General features: G+C 43.1%; 1 protein-coding gene across 1 annotated transcript; it reads right to left on the bottom strand.

The window, feature by feature from the left end:
* Positions 1–4,687: 4,687 nt before the first annotated feature.
* On the bottom strand, positions 4,688–8,244 carry LOC137324049 (secreted phosphoprotein 24-like). The gene is made up of 5 exons (XM_067988219.1): positions 8,170–8,244; positions 7,954–8,027; positions 7,339–7,465; positions 6,909–7,023; positions 4,688–4,832 (listed from the first exon to the last, which is right to left on the bottom strand). The coding sequence occupies exons 1-5, from the start codon at positions 8,219–8,221 to the stop codon at positions 4,688–4,690; spliced, it is 513 nt and encodes a 170-aa protein (XP_067844320.1). The 5' UTR covers positions 8,222–8,244.
* Positions 8,245–13,109: the final 4,865 nt, after the last annotated feature.

Genomic DNA, 13,109 nt, shown 5'->3' with positions numbered 1-13,109 from the left:
GTCGTGAGGGGTGAATTCCCTGGGAGCGGAGACCCCATTTGCACACATAAATGGAGTTTCTCCCGAAGTTATGGTGGCAGAGTGGGAGAAGCTCCAAGGAAATTCACCCCCCAACTCTAAATTTTGCATGGTGTCAAAAGTCAGATCATATCCACTGAAATCAAAAGGAACCAATGGTAAGGACCTGTTCACCTCATCAGCTGAATTGTTCCCAGTAAGAAAACAAGTGGTAGCCAGGAGGAGCGTCAAGTAGGAAAGGTAATGCCATGTGAGGTATTGGTTAAACATTGGGCCAGATTTTGCTGTAGCAGGGCATCTAACGGCCTCTGCCATTAGTTAGACTCACCCCTGCACCCTTCAGCTCAAGACATTTATTCCCACTATGTTGCTGGAAGTGCGAGCTGATAACGTCACAGTGAGGGAAACAGGACACCTGGGACCTGGGTGAACAGGGCAAGCAATAGGGTATCTCCTTAACCAACCAGTTTGAAGGATTGTGAAATAAACACAGAAAGGATTGAGAAGGAAGTGTAAATTAGAGAGGGTGAATTCAATGTCAAATCAAGCACAGAAAGAAAAATAAAGAGAGGGAAAGAAAGATTGGATTAAGAGAGAGAGAAAAAAGAGACAGAAAGGAAAAGTAAGAAAAAAAAATTTTAAATTTAAAATTTGATATTTTTCAAATCTCCTTGAAGTTTGAAGGAATGAGACTCCCACTTGTAATAGTTAATTTTCAGTGTCAGAGAGGTTGATCAGCAGTAATTAATAGTTATCACATCGTTAAAAGGGTACTTAGACTGGAATGGACAAGACTTAACTTTTTGTGGCTGGTTTAGTTTGTATCTACCGTGCAAATACAGCAACTTCATGACATTCAAATAATTTCAACGGTGAGTCAGACAGCGAGAAGGAAAGGGTATGGCAGCGCAACTCAGACAGCAACTTTTGGATATTCACATTTAATCGCGTATCTGTTCCTCGCCTGAAGTTGCTGTACCACTTATGCGTAAATAACAGCAAGCGCCATTAACCCCACCGTTATTTTGACAGCAAAATCTGGCCCACCGTCTGAAACTTGAGTAAATGTCCGTCAAAGCTAAATACGGCAGAGGCTGATCTTGCTGTAGCTCCTCTAGTGAAATCTAATATCCGCCAATCTGAGCATCAGCTACACTGGGGTGGGGATGGGGTGGGGAGGGGGGAAGGATATAGGTTTGCATTAGGAATTGAAATTAGACAGGTAAACACATTGATTTGCTGCAGGGATGATAAAGCAGGAGATATTTAGGCATGAAAAAGGAAACCAAACCTGTTGGAGACTGTTTTAGCAATGGGGGAAACACAAGAGTTCTGTTTGATATCAGGGCAGACAGTGAGACTAAGGGCTCAATTTTCCCGGGAAATTGCGGGTGCGTCGGGGGCGGGGGGTTCCGAAAATCGGGGAAATCCCATTCGGATTTGGAGTCTGGCTCCAACCTGCTGACAATTAAAGCCAGCAGGAAGATAGTTAAGGAGCCAAATGTACCTCATTGACGTACTTAAGGCACTTTACGTGTGACAGATTACGTGGTTAGAACGATTTTTAACTTACCCGGGCGGCTTTCCCACAGCTTCTGATTCACGCCTGGTGAAACCAGACATCAATGGCCAGATCAGGCAAAAAGAAACAAAATAAATTACATAAAAAACCATTGCACGCAGTTAAAACACAAAATCAACCTACCTTTCCACCCTGCTCCAATATCCAATGTCCCCCTCTCCGATCTCCCCTTCTTCACCCACCCGATGTCCCCCCAATCCCCCCTTCTTCACCCACCCGATATCCCCCCAATCCCCCCTTCTTCACCCACCCGATGTCCCCCCAATCCCCCCTTCTTCACCCACCCGATATCCCCCCAATCCCCCCTTCTTCACCCCCCCGATGTCCCCCCAATCTCCCCTCCTTCACCCTCCCCGATCTTCCCCTCTCCTCCCCGATCTTCCACTCTCCCCCCAATCTTCCCCTCTCCTCCCCGATCTTCCCCTCTCTCCCCAATCTTCCCCTCTCCTCCCCGATCATCCCCTCTCCCCCCAATGTTCCCCTCTCCCCCCGATCTTCCCCTCTCCCCCCAATCTTCCCCTCTCCCCCTTGATCTTCCCCTCTCCCCCCAATCTTCCCCTCTCCCCCCAATCTTCCCCTCTCCCCCCCACCGATGTTCCCCTCTCCCCCTGATCTTCCCCTTTCCCCCCCCCGATCTTCCGTTCCAGCACCAAATGACGTCTCGCTCTCTCTCTTTCTCTTCCCCTGCCTCGCATTGCAGCTCCTGACGGCATCCAGCCTGTCAATCGGGGCGCGAAACCCAGAGAGCACGTTAATCACCATCAATTATGATGCGATCGCGTTGGAAACGGTAAGGTTTGTTTATTCGGGTTTGCCACGCGCACCTTCACCCACCCCGGCTGCCAACCCACCACCATTTCAAAATTGAGCCCTAAGATTGTGAATAGAAGGAGGACTGAGGTTGGACACATCAAAGGTACGAAGGGCAATTGTCCGCTGCAATTGAGGGAGACATGTAGAAGAATAGGTGAAGAATCAAAAGAATGAAGAGTTTGATTGCCCCTTTGAAAAGCTTGGGGGGAGGTCAAGGTGTAGTGACACTGCAAGGGGAATGAAAATTGAATGCTTTAAACATGTGCAATCTGAAGCAACCGATGAATTTAAAGTGGAATCATCAGCAGTTGCATGATATATAGACAAAATAATTCATGTTGGAGAAGGGACGTAGTGGAAGATAGAGCAGGGTCAAAGAGAGCCTCAAAATTGATGGAGAAATTGTTGGAAGGTGAGCCATCAACTGCAATACAGTCAGAGTGGGCTATCTACATCTTAGATGCCATCAACAAAATTCAACAGCTGCCTTGAAATGTACTTTCAAAAGTCTGAGAATAAAGGGATCCAGAGCAGAACTCTGAGGAACTCGATTGCTTACTGCCCCAAACAGAACTATTCGCATTTAAACCTGTGAGAATACACTTTGCTTAAAAAATATTAGAAGTAACCAACATGTTCAAAAGTTTCAAATGTAGAAAAAGGGTAAAAAAAAATGTTGAAATGTGACTGCCATGAATTCAAGGCTAACACGACTAATTGAAATTTTACTGTAAGTCTTAAAATTTTACAGAATGAAAAATCAATTGGCAACTAAAATGTTAATACAGCATTTAGCATTTTCTTATACTTTAAACCAATTTTGTTCTAATAGGAGTCTATCAGCAAGTAATTCATTTAAATGGAGGCGGGACATTGTTTGACACTAGTACCTCATCTCCAGACAGGGCCTCACTCCACAAAGACACACACACAAAGACACACACACACACACACAAAGACACACAAAGCAGAAAGCAGTTAACAGAACCCATTTTCAATTTGTCATCCAAATGCAATGTCTGCACATTCACCAAGAGCTAAAGCCCAAAAGGACAATTGAAATCTTAGCAGAAACTACATTTTAAAACCCCCAGAATCCTGGTCTTGCTGCATTTTAACTGAAGGAATATAAAAGAAACTTGAAATAGGACAGACTCCATTTTCCATAATAGTAGCCTTGTATAAATGGTGGATATGGCCACATTTAGAACATTAGGGTGTGTATATTCCAATCATACATTGTTCAGGTGGGTGCCTGTGTTAAAAAAGTGCAGAGGGTTTTGGTAGAGAATGCATTAAACGTTTGTACAGGAACATCACAGGGTTAGATCAGGGCATCTTACCCACAAGGTGACATTAATGTACTAGAAAGGGGTGACAGGAGAGCACAGAGATGATCTGGGACTTCGAACAAACCACAACTGCATCAACCATATGAAGTAGCTTTAGCTTCACTCTGATGCTAGAGTTGTGGGGGCTGATTTACATTTGGGACAATTGATGTAGACTTACTGCCTGCTAACCCCCACAATTGGCCTGCCGCCATTTTGAAAGGGGCCTACCCCTTGGCGGCTGAAGCGACTGCTTGAAACAAGCAATGGGCCTCTTTTAATATGCAAATCGGGGTTCTATGGCCTGATAGCCATTTTATGGGGAGAACTGGGTGTGACCTGCACCGCGTGCTCTCCAATTAGTGCTACAGGCGACAGAGCCAAAGGAGCAAAGCAAAGTTAAGTTCGAAATTAGTTTTTGTGGGGTTAGGAAGAGCAGGAGTGCTCCTCCAGATCTCACAGAAAAATTATCTGGGCCACTGCCGCCCAGGATCCTCCCTCTCCACCGTGTTACCCCCTGTGATCCACCCCTCAGTGATCCCGATCCCTCCTGTGATCCCCCCACTGTGATTCCCCCCTGTCATCCTCCCCCCGTAATCCCCCCTGTGGTTCCCCTCCCCGGTGATCCCCCTCCCCGTAATCCCCCCTGTGGTTCCCCTCCCTGTGATCCCCCTCCTTGTGTTCCCCCCTGTGGTTCCCCTCCCCCGTGATCCCCCCCCCCTGTGGTTCCCCTCCCCCGTGATCCCCCTCCCCGTGATCCCCCTCCCTGTGATCCCCCTCCCCCGTGATCCCCCTCCCCGTGATCCCCCCCCCCTGTGATCCCCCTCCCCCGTGATCCCCCTCCCCCGTGATCCCCCTCCCTGTGATCCCCCTCCCCCGTGATCTCCCTCCCCGCATTTACATTGCAGCCCAACATTGACCCGCCTTAATCCAGTGAGTTGCATCAGGACCCCCTTTTGGTGCCCCGCAGCTCGCCCGTTCGATGTAAATGAGGCCAGAGCCTCAAAATCGCAGCCATCTCATCATTGCCGACAGGCAACCGGCTGGCCACCCGAAAGGCAATAACGACCCAGCGGAGTGTGAAGGCACTGTTAAAGTTACGAAATAAACTCAAAAAGTGCAACTTATAGGGAAAAAAAAGATTGAAGTGGATTCGGATCCAGGTCTTTAATATACTGAATGACATAGACAGTGTAAATTGAAGCAAGTTATTTAAATTGGACAGTGACCAGCGAACCAAAGGATGGGAGTGCAAAAATTGACAAACCTCGACCAAAATTTTTTATTGATTCTTTCTCGTTTCTCTTTCTCTCTTTTCATTTTAATGTCCATCATCTTCCTTACTTTATCTTTCAAATTTATCCCCTCTATTGCCCCAGTTTTATACCTGTCATTTCCCTTCTCTCCCTCTTCCTTCATCTCTTGGCTCCAAAATTGGAATCTACAGCCTTGATTTTCTGGTCAATTATTTTAACACTTGATCAATCCTTGATAAGTGGCTCAACGCTGCCATTGAATAAACGTTGATAAGAAAATGTAATTTATAGCAAGAAAGACTTGCATTTATATAGCGCCTTTCACGACCTCAGGACATCCTAAAGCATTTTACAGCCAATGGAGTGCTTTTGAAGTGTAGTCACTGTTGTAATGTAAGAAGCACAGCAGCCAATTTGCGCACAGCAAGGTCTCACATCAGCAATGAGATAATGACCAGATGATCTGTTTTAGTGATGTTGGTTGATGGATAAATATTGGCCTTCATTGTCTGTGAAGCATTTTGGGACGTCCTGAAATTGTGACGGGTGCTATTGGCCAGAACCCCCCTGCTCTTCTTTGAAATAGTGTTATGGGATCTTTTACCTCTACCTGAGAAGGCAGACGGGGCTTCGGTTTAACGTCTCATCCAAAAGACAGCACTTCCAACAGTGCAGTGCTCCCTCAGTACAGCACTGGAGTGACAGCTGAGATTATGTATTCAAGTCTCTGGAGTGGGACTTGAACCCACGACTTTCTGACTCAGAGGCGAGAGTGCTATTGTGCCAAGGCTGACACTTATAGGTTTTCAGTCAGTTCACCAGTATGCATGACTGGGACATCACAACAGCAGCAGCTGAATCCATTGCTTCAATGATAATACATTATCAAGATTTTAATCTGTGTTTAACTATATCAGGAATTGGCTTGAATCCATCCAAGAGTGAAGGCATGAAAGTGTTCTTTCTGATGACAGTATTTGGTAAATGCCCTCTTTTTGATGGCAGTATTCAGAAAATTTAGGCTTGTAAGTGTCCTAAGTGAATTCAACATGGGGCAATGTCTGACCAGTTCTAATTCATAAAGTGTGCATCAACTCCCAACTCAGAAGACCATCTGTCTAACAATAAACAAATGAACCATGAACTCTATTGACTACCAGCAGTAAGATCATCATTTTAAAAACCAGCTGTCAAGAAGAGAGAACCCGAGTAACAACAAAATACAATGTACATGTTAGCAGTACAAATCAGCAAGTGCAAAACAGAAGGAATAAGTATAATTGAAAACTACTGCCCTCATAGAACAGGTGGAAGAGACCCCCACACATCTACAGCTCCATAGCCAAATTGTTCTGCAAGCTTTCAAATAGTATTGGCATCATCTCCTTCATCTCTAAAACAGATTACCTGATCATTATCGCATTGCTGTTTGTGGGACCTTGCTGTGCACAAATTGGCTGCTGCGTTTCCGACATTACAACAGTGACTATGCTCAAAATATTTCATTGGCTGTAAAGTGCTTTAGGACGTCCTGAGATCGTGAAAGGGACTATATAAATGCAAGTCTTTCTTTCATATCTGCTGCTTGGAGCCTACAGAAAACAGAGCAGATGAAAGGAGGCTCCAGTTTGTTACACCTTCAAAGCCAACGCTACTCTATGAGCCTTCTTATAACGTCCCCATCAATGTGGACATATAGAGCAGGAGGCTCAGGCATTTTATTTATATTCTTTTCCTCAATTGTTTCTTGTTCCTAATACACAAATCCTCCAGCATTAAAATGTCCCCCATTTATTCAGGAGACTGGGTAGGTTCATGCAGTGAACTTTCTCCAATATCAGGAGGCATGCTTCCAATAATATTCATTGTTCCCTTTCACCCAAGGCTCATAGCTCCACTTTAACACACCACTTTATCAATTCACTGTTGCTGTCAACCGTCTTCAAACCTCGACACTCCATATCGATGTCAATGACCTCATCAGCAAAACGTTGAACACGGCTTTTGCATAAACCTTTTTCCGGTCAAAATAAAACGCAATTCATTTCAGCTTGTTGGATGACAACAAGCTCAGCACTGACACAGGGCGATTCTATGATATAACTCAATACTCACGGTCCTTTCTATGATATAACTCAGTACTCATGGCTCTTTCCATGATATAACTCAGTACTCATGGCTCTTTCCATGATATAACTCAGTATTCACGGTCCTTTCTATGATATAACTCAGTAATCATGGCCCTTTCTATGATATAATCCAGTACACACGGTCCTTTCTATGATATAATTCAGTACACATGATGTTTCTATGATACAATATAACTCAATACTCACAGTGGTCTTTTTGGTGCGGAAGTGGCAGCTGGGATCATCAAATTCCAGTCCAGAATTTTTGGAGCAAACGGTTTCTTTCACAGTGAACGCTAAATCCATGTTGTATGACAATTTGCCTTTGTAATAAATCTAATGAAAGGAAAATGGGTCATTAGCTTGTTATCGTATCCAGTGTTTATACTCTGCTCAGATAAAGCTCAAAACGATCCAGACTGTCACAATCATCAACCAACAGGGACAAATCTTTAATTTGTCCAAACACAAAATGGTCCCTTTAACCATCACAGTATGGATGCTCGATGTGTAGGAACCTTTAATAATGGAAGGAAATTAACAAAAGAGCAACTGACGATTGGGATTTTAAAATACTTAAGAGGAAAATAAATCTCATACCCGACCTTGGAAGAATTTCAAATCTCGCTTCCAAACATTGCTCCAATTCAAATCTCCAAAATCAAAGACTAATTTAGGATTTAAATTCCTGAACTGAGATCCATCCACCACTGTGTGTGTAATATAATATTCTGCTCATGTTTAATAATTAAAGTCTAACTGAACTCAGTAATATCCTTGTAGACTTTAGAGAATGAAACACACTTAGACCAGGACACACTTACATCATTGGTGATCTCGGTGATTTCGTTGAGTTTTATAACTGACTCTCTCAGAGCATCCTCAGGGGTTGGTACTCCTGCAGAGATAAAAGGAAAGTTGTACAAAACACTCCAGCATTCTTCAGTGAATTCTGTTTAAACATTGGTAAAATATCACTGACTGAAGCTCATGAACAATAACTCGTTGCTTTCTGAGGTGCTGCTCTCTCCAGTACGTACCTGAGCAGTGGAGGATCTGCACTGCAGCAATGATGAGGAGAAAGGATTTCATTCTGCCTCTTGTGTGATCAGCTGGCTGGTTTCTGACAGTAAAGGAGCTGCTTCTCTCTCTTGCTCTGCCTTTTCCTTTCAGTATTCAGTCTTTTCATACTGCACCTTGGCCACTTATATTTGCTCAGTTTGGTATTTCTGGTTACGGAAAGCCTGCTGGCAAGTGGGTTGTAATATGGGTAGTGCTTCCTTGATTCCATCATTGCACCTTTGTGTACAGAAATGGTACACGATGAATTAGGATACACATTTTTTGCATCAATATCCTTTTAGGAAGAGCAAATTCATTGGGTGGAGAATGAAAATTTTTTTTTGTTCCAATTTATACTTTTACAATTTTAACAAAAAATATTAATTTAGGTCTGTAATGCAATGGAGTTGACTATACTAGGAAGGAGCATTTCCCAACTCATAATCCATCCCAGTTGAGATTAAAATACATAATGATGGAGCAATCCCAACTGTTCACATTATGGCATGCTTCATGATTTAAAAGATAGTAGAGTCACAGAATTTACTGTTTCCATTCTGTACACACATTTCACTCAGGTTTCAGTGTAGCATGCTTGCCTACTGCGTCAGAAGATTGCTTGTTCAAATCCCACTCTGGAGGCTTGAGCTCATAAAATAGGCTGGCACTTCAGTGCAGTACTGAGGGAGTGCTGCACTGTCAGAGGTGCTGTCTTTTGGATGGGACATTTAACCATCCGCCCCCTCAGGTGGATGTAAAACATCCCATGGTATTATTTTGAAGAAGAGCATGGGAGTTCTCCCTGTGTCTTGGCCAACATTTATCCCTCAACCAAATCACTAAAACAGATTATCCAGTCATTTATTTCATTGCTATTTGTGGGGCCTTGTTGTGCACAAATTGTTTGCCATGTTTCTTACATTACAACAGTATCTACATTTCATAAGTACTTAATTTGTTGTAAACCGCTTTGTGACATCCTGAGGTCATGAAAGACACTATATAAATGCAAGTATTTCTTTTGGAAATCACATTTGCAATCTAGCTTTATCCCTATGCCCCTGATGTGTTCCTGGGATGTGTCTCCCATTTCTTTAGTGTAGTTTCTAAATCCCTGTGGGGTAGGTGGGGAGTACTTACATGCTCCCTATATCTTTTAATATTCTCAGAATCCAAGGTGTAAGGGCCAAGATCCCTCGTAGAGGAAAGAACCTCGGTTGGATAAAAAACAAACCAAGCAAGAGCAAGAGTTTACCAGAGTGGTGGGAAACAGTGAGAACGGAGCGGGGATAAAAGCAGCTCAGAGCGAGAGTTCACTAGAGCGGTGGGAAACAGTGAGAACGGAGCGGGGATAAAAGCAGCTCAGAGCGAGAGCTCACTAGAGTGGTGGGAAACAGTGAGGGCGGAGCGGGGATAAAAACAGCTCAGAGTGAGAGACGACCGTTCTGATAAAAATCAAAGAGTGACGACACAGGTAAAGCAGTTGGGTGTTTGGTGGTGAGTATTTCTTTTTCTTAGGACTATGGGCTAAGTTACAGTAAAACCGTACAGCATATAACTAAATTTATAATTAGCTAAACTTAATTAAATAAATTAAACGAGGTCAGTACTTAGATCAAAATTATAAATATAGATATGGCAGGGCAGGAGATGTTTGGCAGCTGCAACATTTGGGAGCTACTGGACAGTCTTATCCGGGGCGACCACATCTGCAGTAAGTGTCTGCAGCTCGAGGAACTTCGGCTCAGAGTTGAGGAGCTGGAGTCTGAGCTGCAGACTTTGCGATACATCAGGGAGGGAGAAAGTTACCTGGGCACTTTGTTCCAGGAAGCAGTCACACCCTTTAGACTAAATACTTTCGAATTGGCCCGTGGTCAGGAACAGGAGAGTGTGACTGCGAGTGAGGCAGGTACGGGGATCCAGGAGGTAATATTGCAGGAGCCTCTGCCCTTGCACTTGTCTAACAGTTACGAGGTTCTTGCAAGCTGTGCAGACAAGAGTAAGGACTGCAGGATGTGCAGGGTAAACAAGATCAGAGAGAAGAATGCATGGCTCAAAGATTGGTGTGGGAGAAGTGGGTTTCGATTCATGGGACACTGGCGCCAGTACTGGGGAAAGAGAGAACTGTTCCATCAAGACAGGCTTCACCTGAACCATGCTGGGACCAGTTTTCTAGCAAATTGAATAACTAGGGCTGCAGATGGGGCTTTAAATTAAATGGGGGGGGGAGGGTTCAGGTGGGGGGAAATTTAGAATGTTGAAGAGAAAGGACAAGGATGTAGAACAGGGAAGAGATAGGGTTAATGATAACCCAAGTGTGACAGGAAGGGACAGAGCGAACAAACATAACAGTGTACCAGCAAATGGGGTCAGAGTAGGAAAAAATGGTAAAAAGACAAAATTAAAGGTTCTTTATCTGAATGTGTGCAGTGATAAGATAGATGAATTGATGGCACAAATAGAAACATATGGGTATGATCATGTTGCTATTACAGAGACGTGGTTGCAAGGCAACCAAGGTTGGGAACTGAATATTCAGGGGTATCTGACATTTTGGGAGGATAGGAAGAAAGGAAAAGGTGGTGGGGTAGCTCTGTTAATAAAGGATGAAATTAGTACAATAGTGAGAAATGATCTTGGCTCAGAAGATCAAGATGTCGAATCAATTTGGGTGGAGGTAAGAAATAGCAAGGGTAAGAAATCATTGGTGGGAGTAGTATATAGGCCCCCTAACAGTAGCTACACTGTAGGGCAAAATATAAATCAGGAAATAATGGGGGCTTGTAAAAAAGGTAATGCAATAATCATGGGCGATTTTAACTTTCATATAGTTTGGACAAATCAAATTGGCAAAAGTAGCCCTGAGGATGAGTTCATAGAGTGTATTCAGGACTGTTTCTTAGAACAATACATTGTGGAACCAACCAGGGAACCGGCCATTTTGGATCTGGTAATGGGTAATGAGACAAGATTAATTAATGACCACAAAGTAAAGGATCTCTTAGGAAACAGTGATCATAATATGATAGAATTTCACATCCAGTTTGAGAGTGAGGATCTTGGACCTAAAACTACTGTGTTAAATCTAAATAAGGGCAATTACAATGGCATGAGGACAGAGTTGGCTAAAGTGGACTGGGAAAACAGATTAGAAGGTATGATGGTGGATAAGCAGTGGCAGACATTTTAAAAGATATTTTATGACTCTCAACAAAAATATATCCCAGTAAGGAGGAAAGATTCCACGAGAAGGGTGTACCAACCATGGCTAACTAAGGAAGTTAAGGATGGTATCAAGTTAAAAGAAAAGGCATACAACATGGCAAAGATTAGCGGTAAGCCTGAAGATTGGGAAAATTTTAGAAACCAGCAAAGGAGGACTAAGAAAATAATAAAGAGGGAGAAAATAGATTATGAGAGTAAACTAGCAAGAAATATAAAAACTGACATTAAGAGCTTTTACAAGTATATAAAAAGGAAGAGTATAGGTCCCTTAGAGGATAAGACTGGGGAAATAATAATGGAAAACAAGGAAATGGTAGAGGCATTGAACAGATATTTTGTATCTGTCTTCACAATACAAGGCACTAAAAGCATACCAATAATAATAGATAATCAAGGGGCAAAAGGGAGAGAGGATCTAAAAACTAGAGAAAAAGTACTAGGCAAACTAATGGGTCTGCAGGCTGACAAGTCCCCTGGACCCGTTGGCTTGCATCTGAGGGTCTTAAAAGAAGTGGCTGCAGAGATAGTGGATGCATTGGTTGTAATATTCCAAAATTCATTAGATTCTGGAAAGGTCGCAGCGGATTGGAAAACCGCAAATGTAACACCCCTATTCAAGAAAGGATGGAGACAGAAAGCATGTAACTCCAGGCCAATTAGCCTAACATCTGTCATTGGGAAAATGCTAGAAATGATTATTAAGGCAATAGTAGCAGCGACATTTAGAGACTCAAAATAAAATTAAGACGAGTCAACATGGTTTTATGAAAGGGAAATCGTGTTTGACAAATTTATTAGAGCTCTTTGAGGAATTAACGAGAAGGGTGGATAAAGGGGAACCAGTAGACGTAGTGTAATTGGATTTCTAAAAGGCATTTGATAAGGTGGCACATAAAAGGTGACTGCACAAGGTAAGAGCTCATGGTGTTGGGGGTAATATACTGGCATGGATAGAGGATTGGCCAACCAGCAGAAAACAGAGAGTCGGGATAAAGGGGTAATTTTCAGGATGGCAATCTGTAACTAGTGAGGTGCCGCAGGGATCAGTGCTGGGGCCTCAACTATTTACAATATATATCAATGACTTGGATTAAGGAAGTGAGTGTACTATGGCCAGATTTGCTGATGATACAAAGATAGATGGAAAAGTAAGTTATGAGGAGGACACAAAGTGTCTGCAAAGGGATATAGACAGGTTAAGCAAGTGGGCAAAAATTTGGCAGATGGAATATAATGTGGAAAAATGTGAAGTCATCCACCTTAGTAGGAAGAATAAAAAAGCAAAATATTATATAAATGGAGAAAGACTACAGAATGCTGCGGTACAGAGGGATTTGGGTGTCCTTGTACATGAAACACAAAAAATCAACATACAGGTGCAGCTGGTAATTGGGAAGGCAAATGGAGTATTGGCCTTTATTTCAAGGGGGATGGAGTATAAAAGCAGGGAAGTCTTGCTACAACTGTACAGGGTGCTGGTGAGACCACACCTAGAGTACTGCGTACAATTTTGGTCCCCTTATTTAAGGAAGGATATACTTGCATTGGAGGCAGTTCAGAGAAGGTTCACTAGGTTGATTCTGGGTATGGAAGGGATGTCTTATGAGGAAAGATTGGGCAGGTTGGGCCTATATTCACTGGAGTTTAGAATGAGAGGAGATCTTATTGAAACATATAAGATTCTGAGGGGGCT

The sequence above is a fragment of the Heptranchias perlo genome, chromosome 7, assembly GCF_035084215.1.
Source record: "Heptranchias perlo isolate sHepPer1 chromosome 7, sHepPer1.hap1, whole genome shotgun sequence".
Lineage (NCBI taxonomy): Eukaryota > Metazoa > Chordata > Chondrichthyes > Hexanchiformes > Hexanchidae > Heptranchias > Heptranchias perlo.
Note: the sequence above shows the minus strand (reverse complement) of the source record. Positions and strands in the feature narration are given on the sequence as shown.

Excerpts from the sequence above, each read along its gene's own strand:
- LOC137324049 (XM_067988219.1), bottom strand. The coding sequence starts at position 8,221 with ATGAAATCCTTTCTCCTCATCATTGCTGCAGTGCAGATCCTCCACTGC. Across the intron at positions 8,028-8,169 it reads GCAGATCCTCCACTGCTCAG|GAGTACCAACCCCTGAGGAT; the intron begins GTACGTACTGGA and ends TTATCTCTGCAG. Across the intron at positions 7,024-7,338 it reads CTTCCGCACCAAAAAGACCA|CGGAAAAAGGTTTATGCAAA; the intron begins CTGTGAGTATTG and ends TTTTATTTTGAC.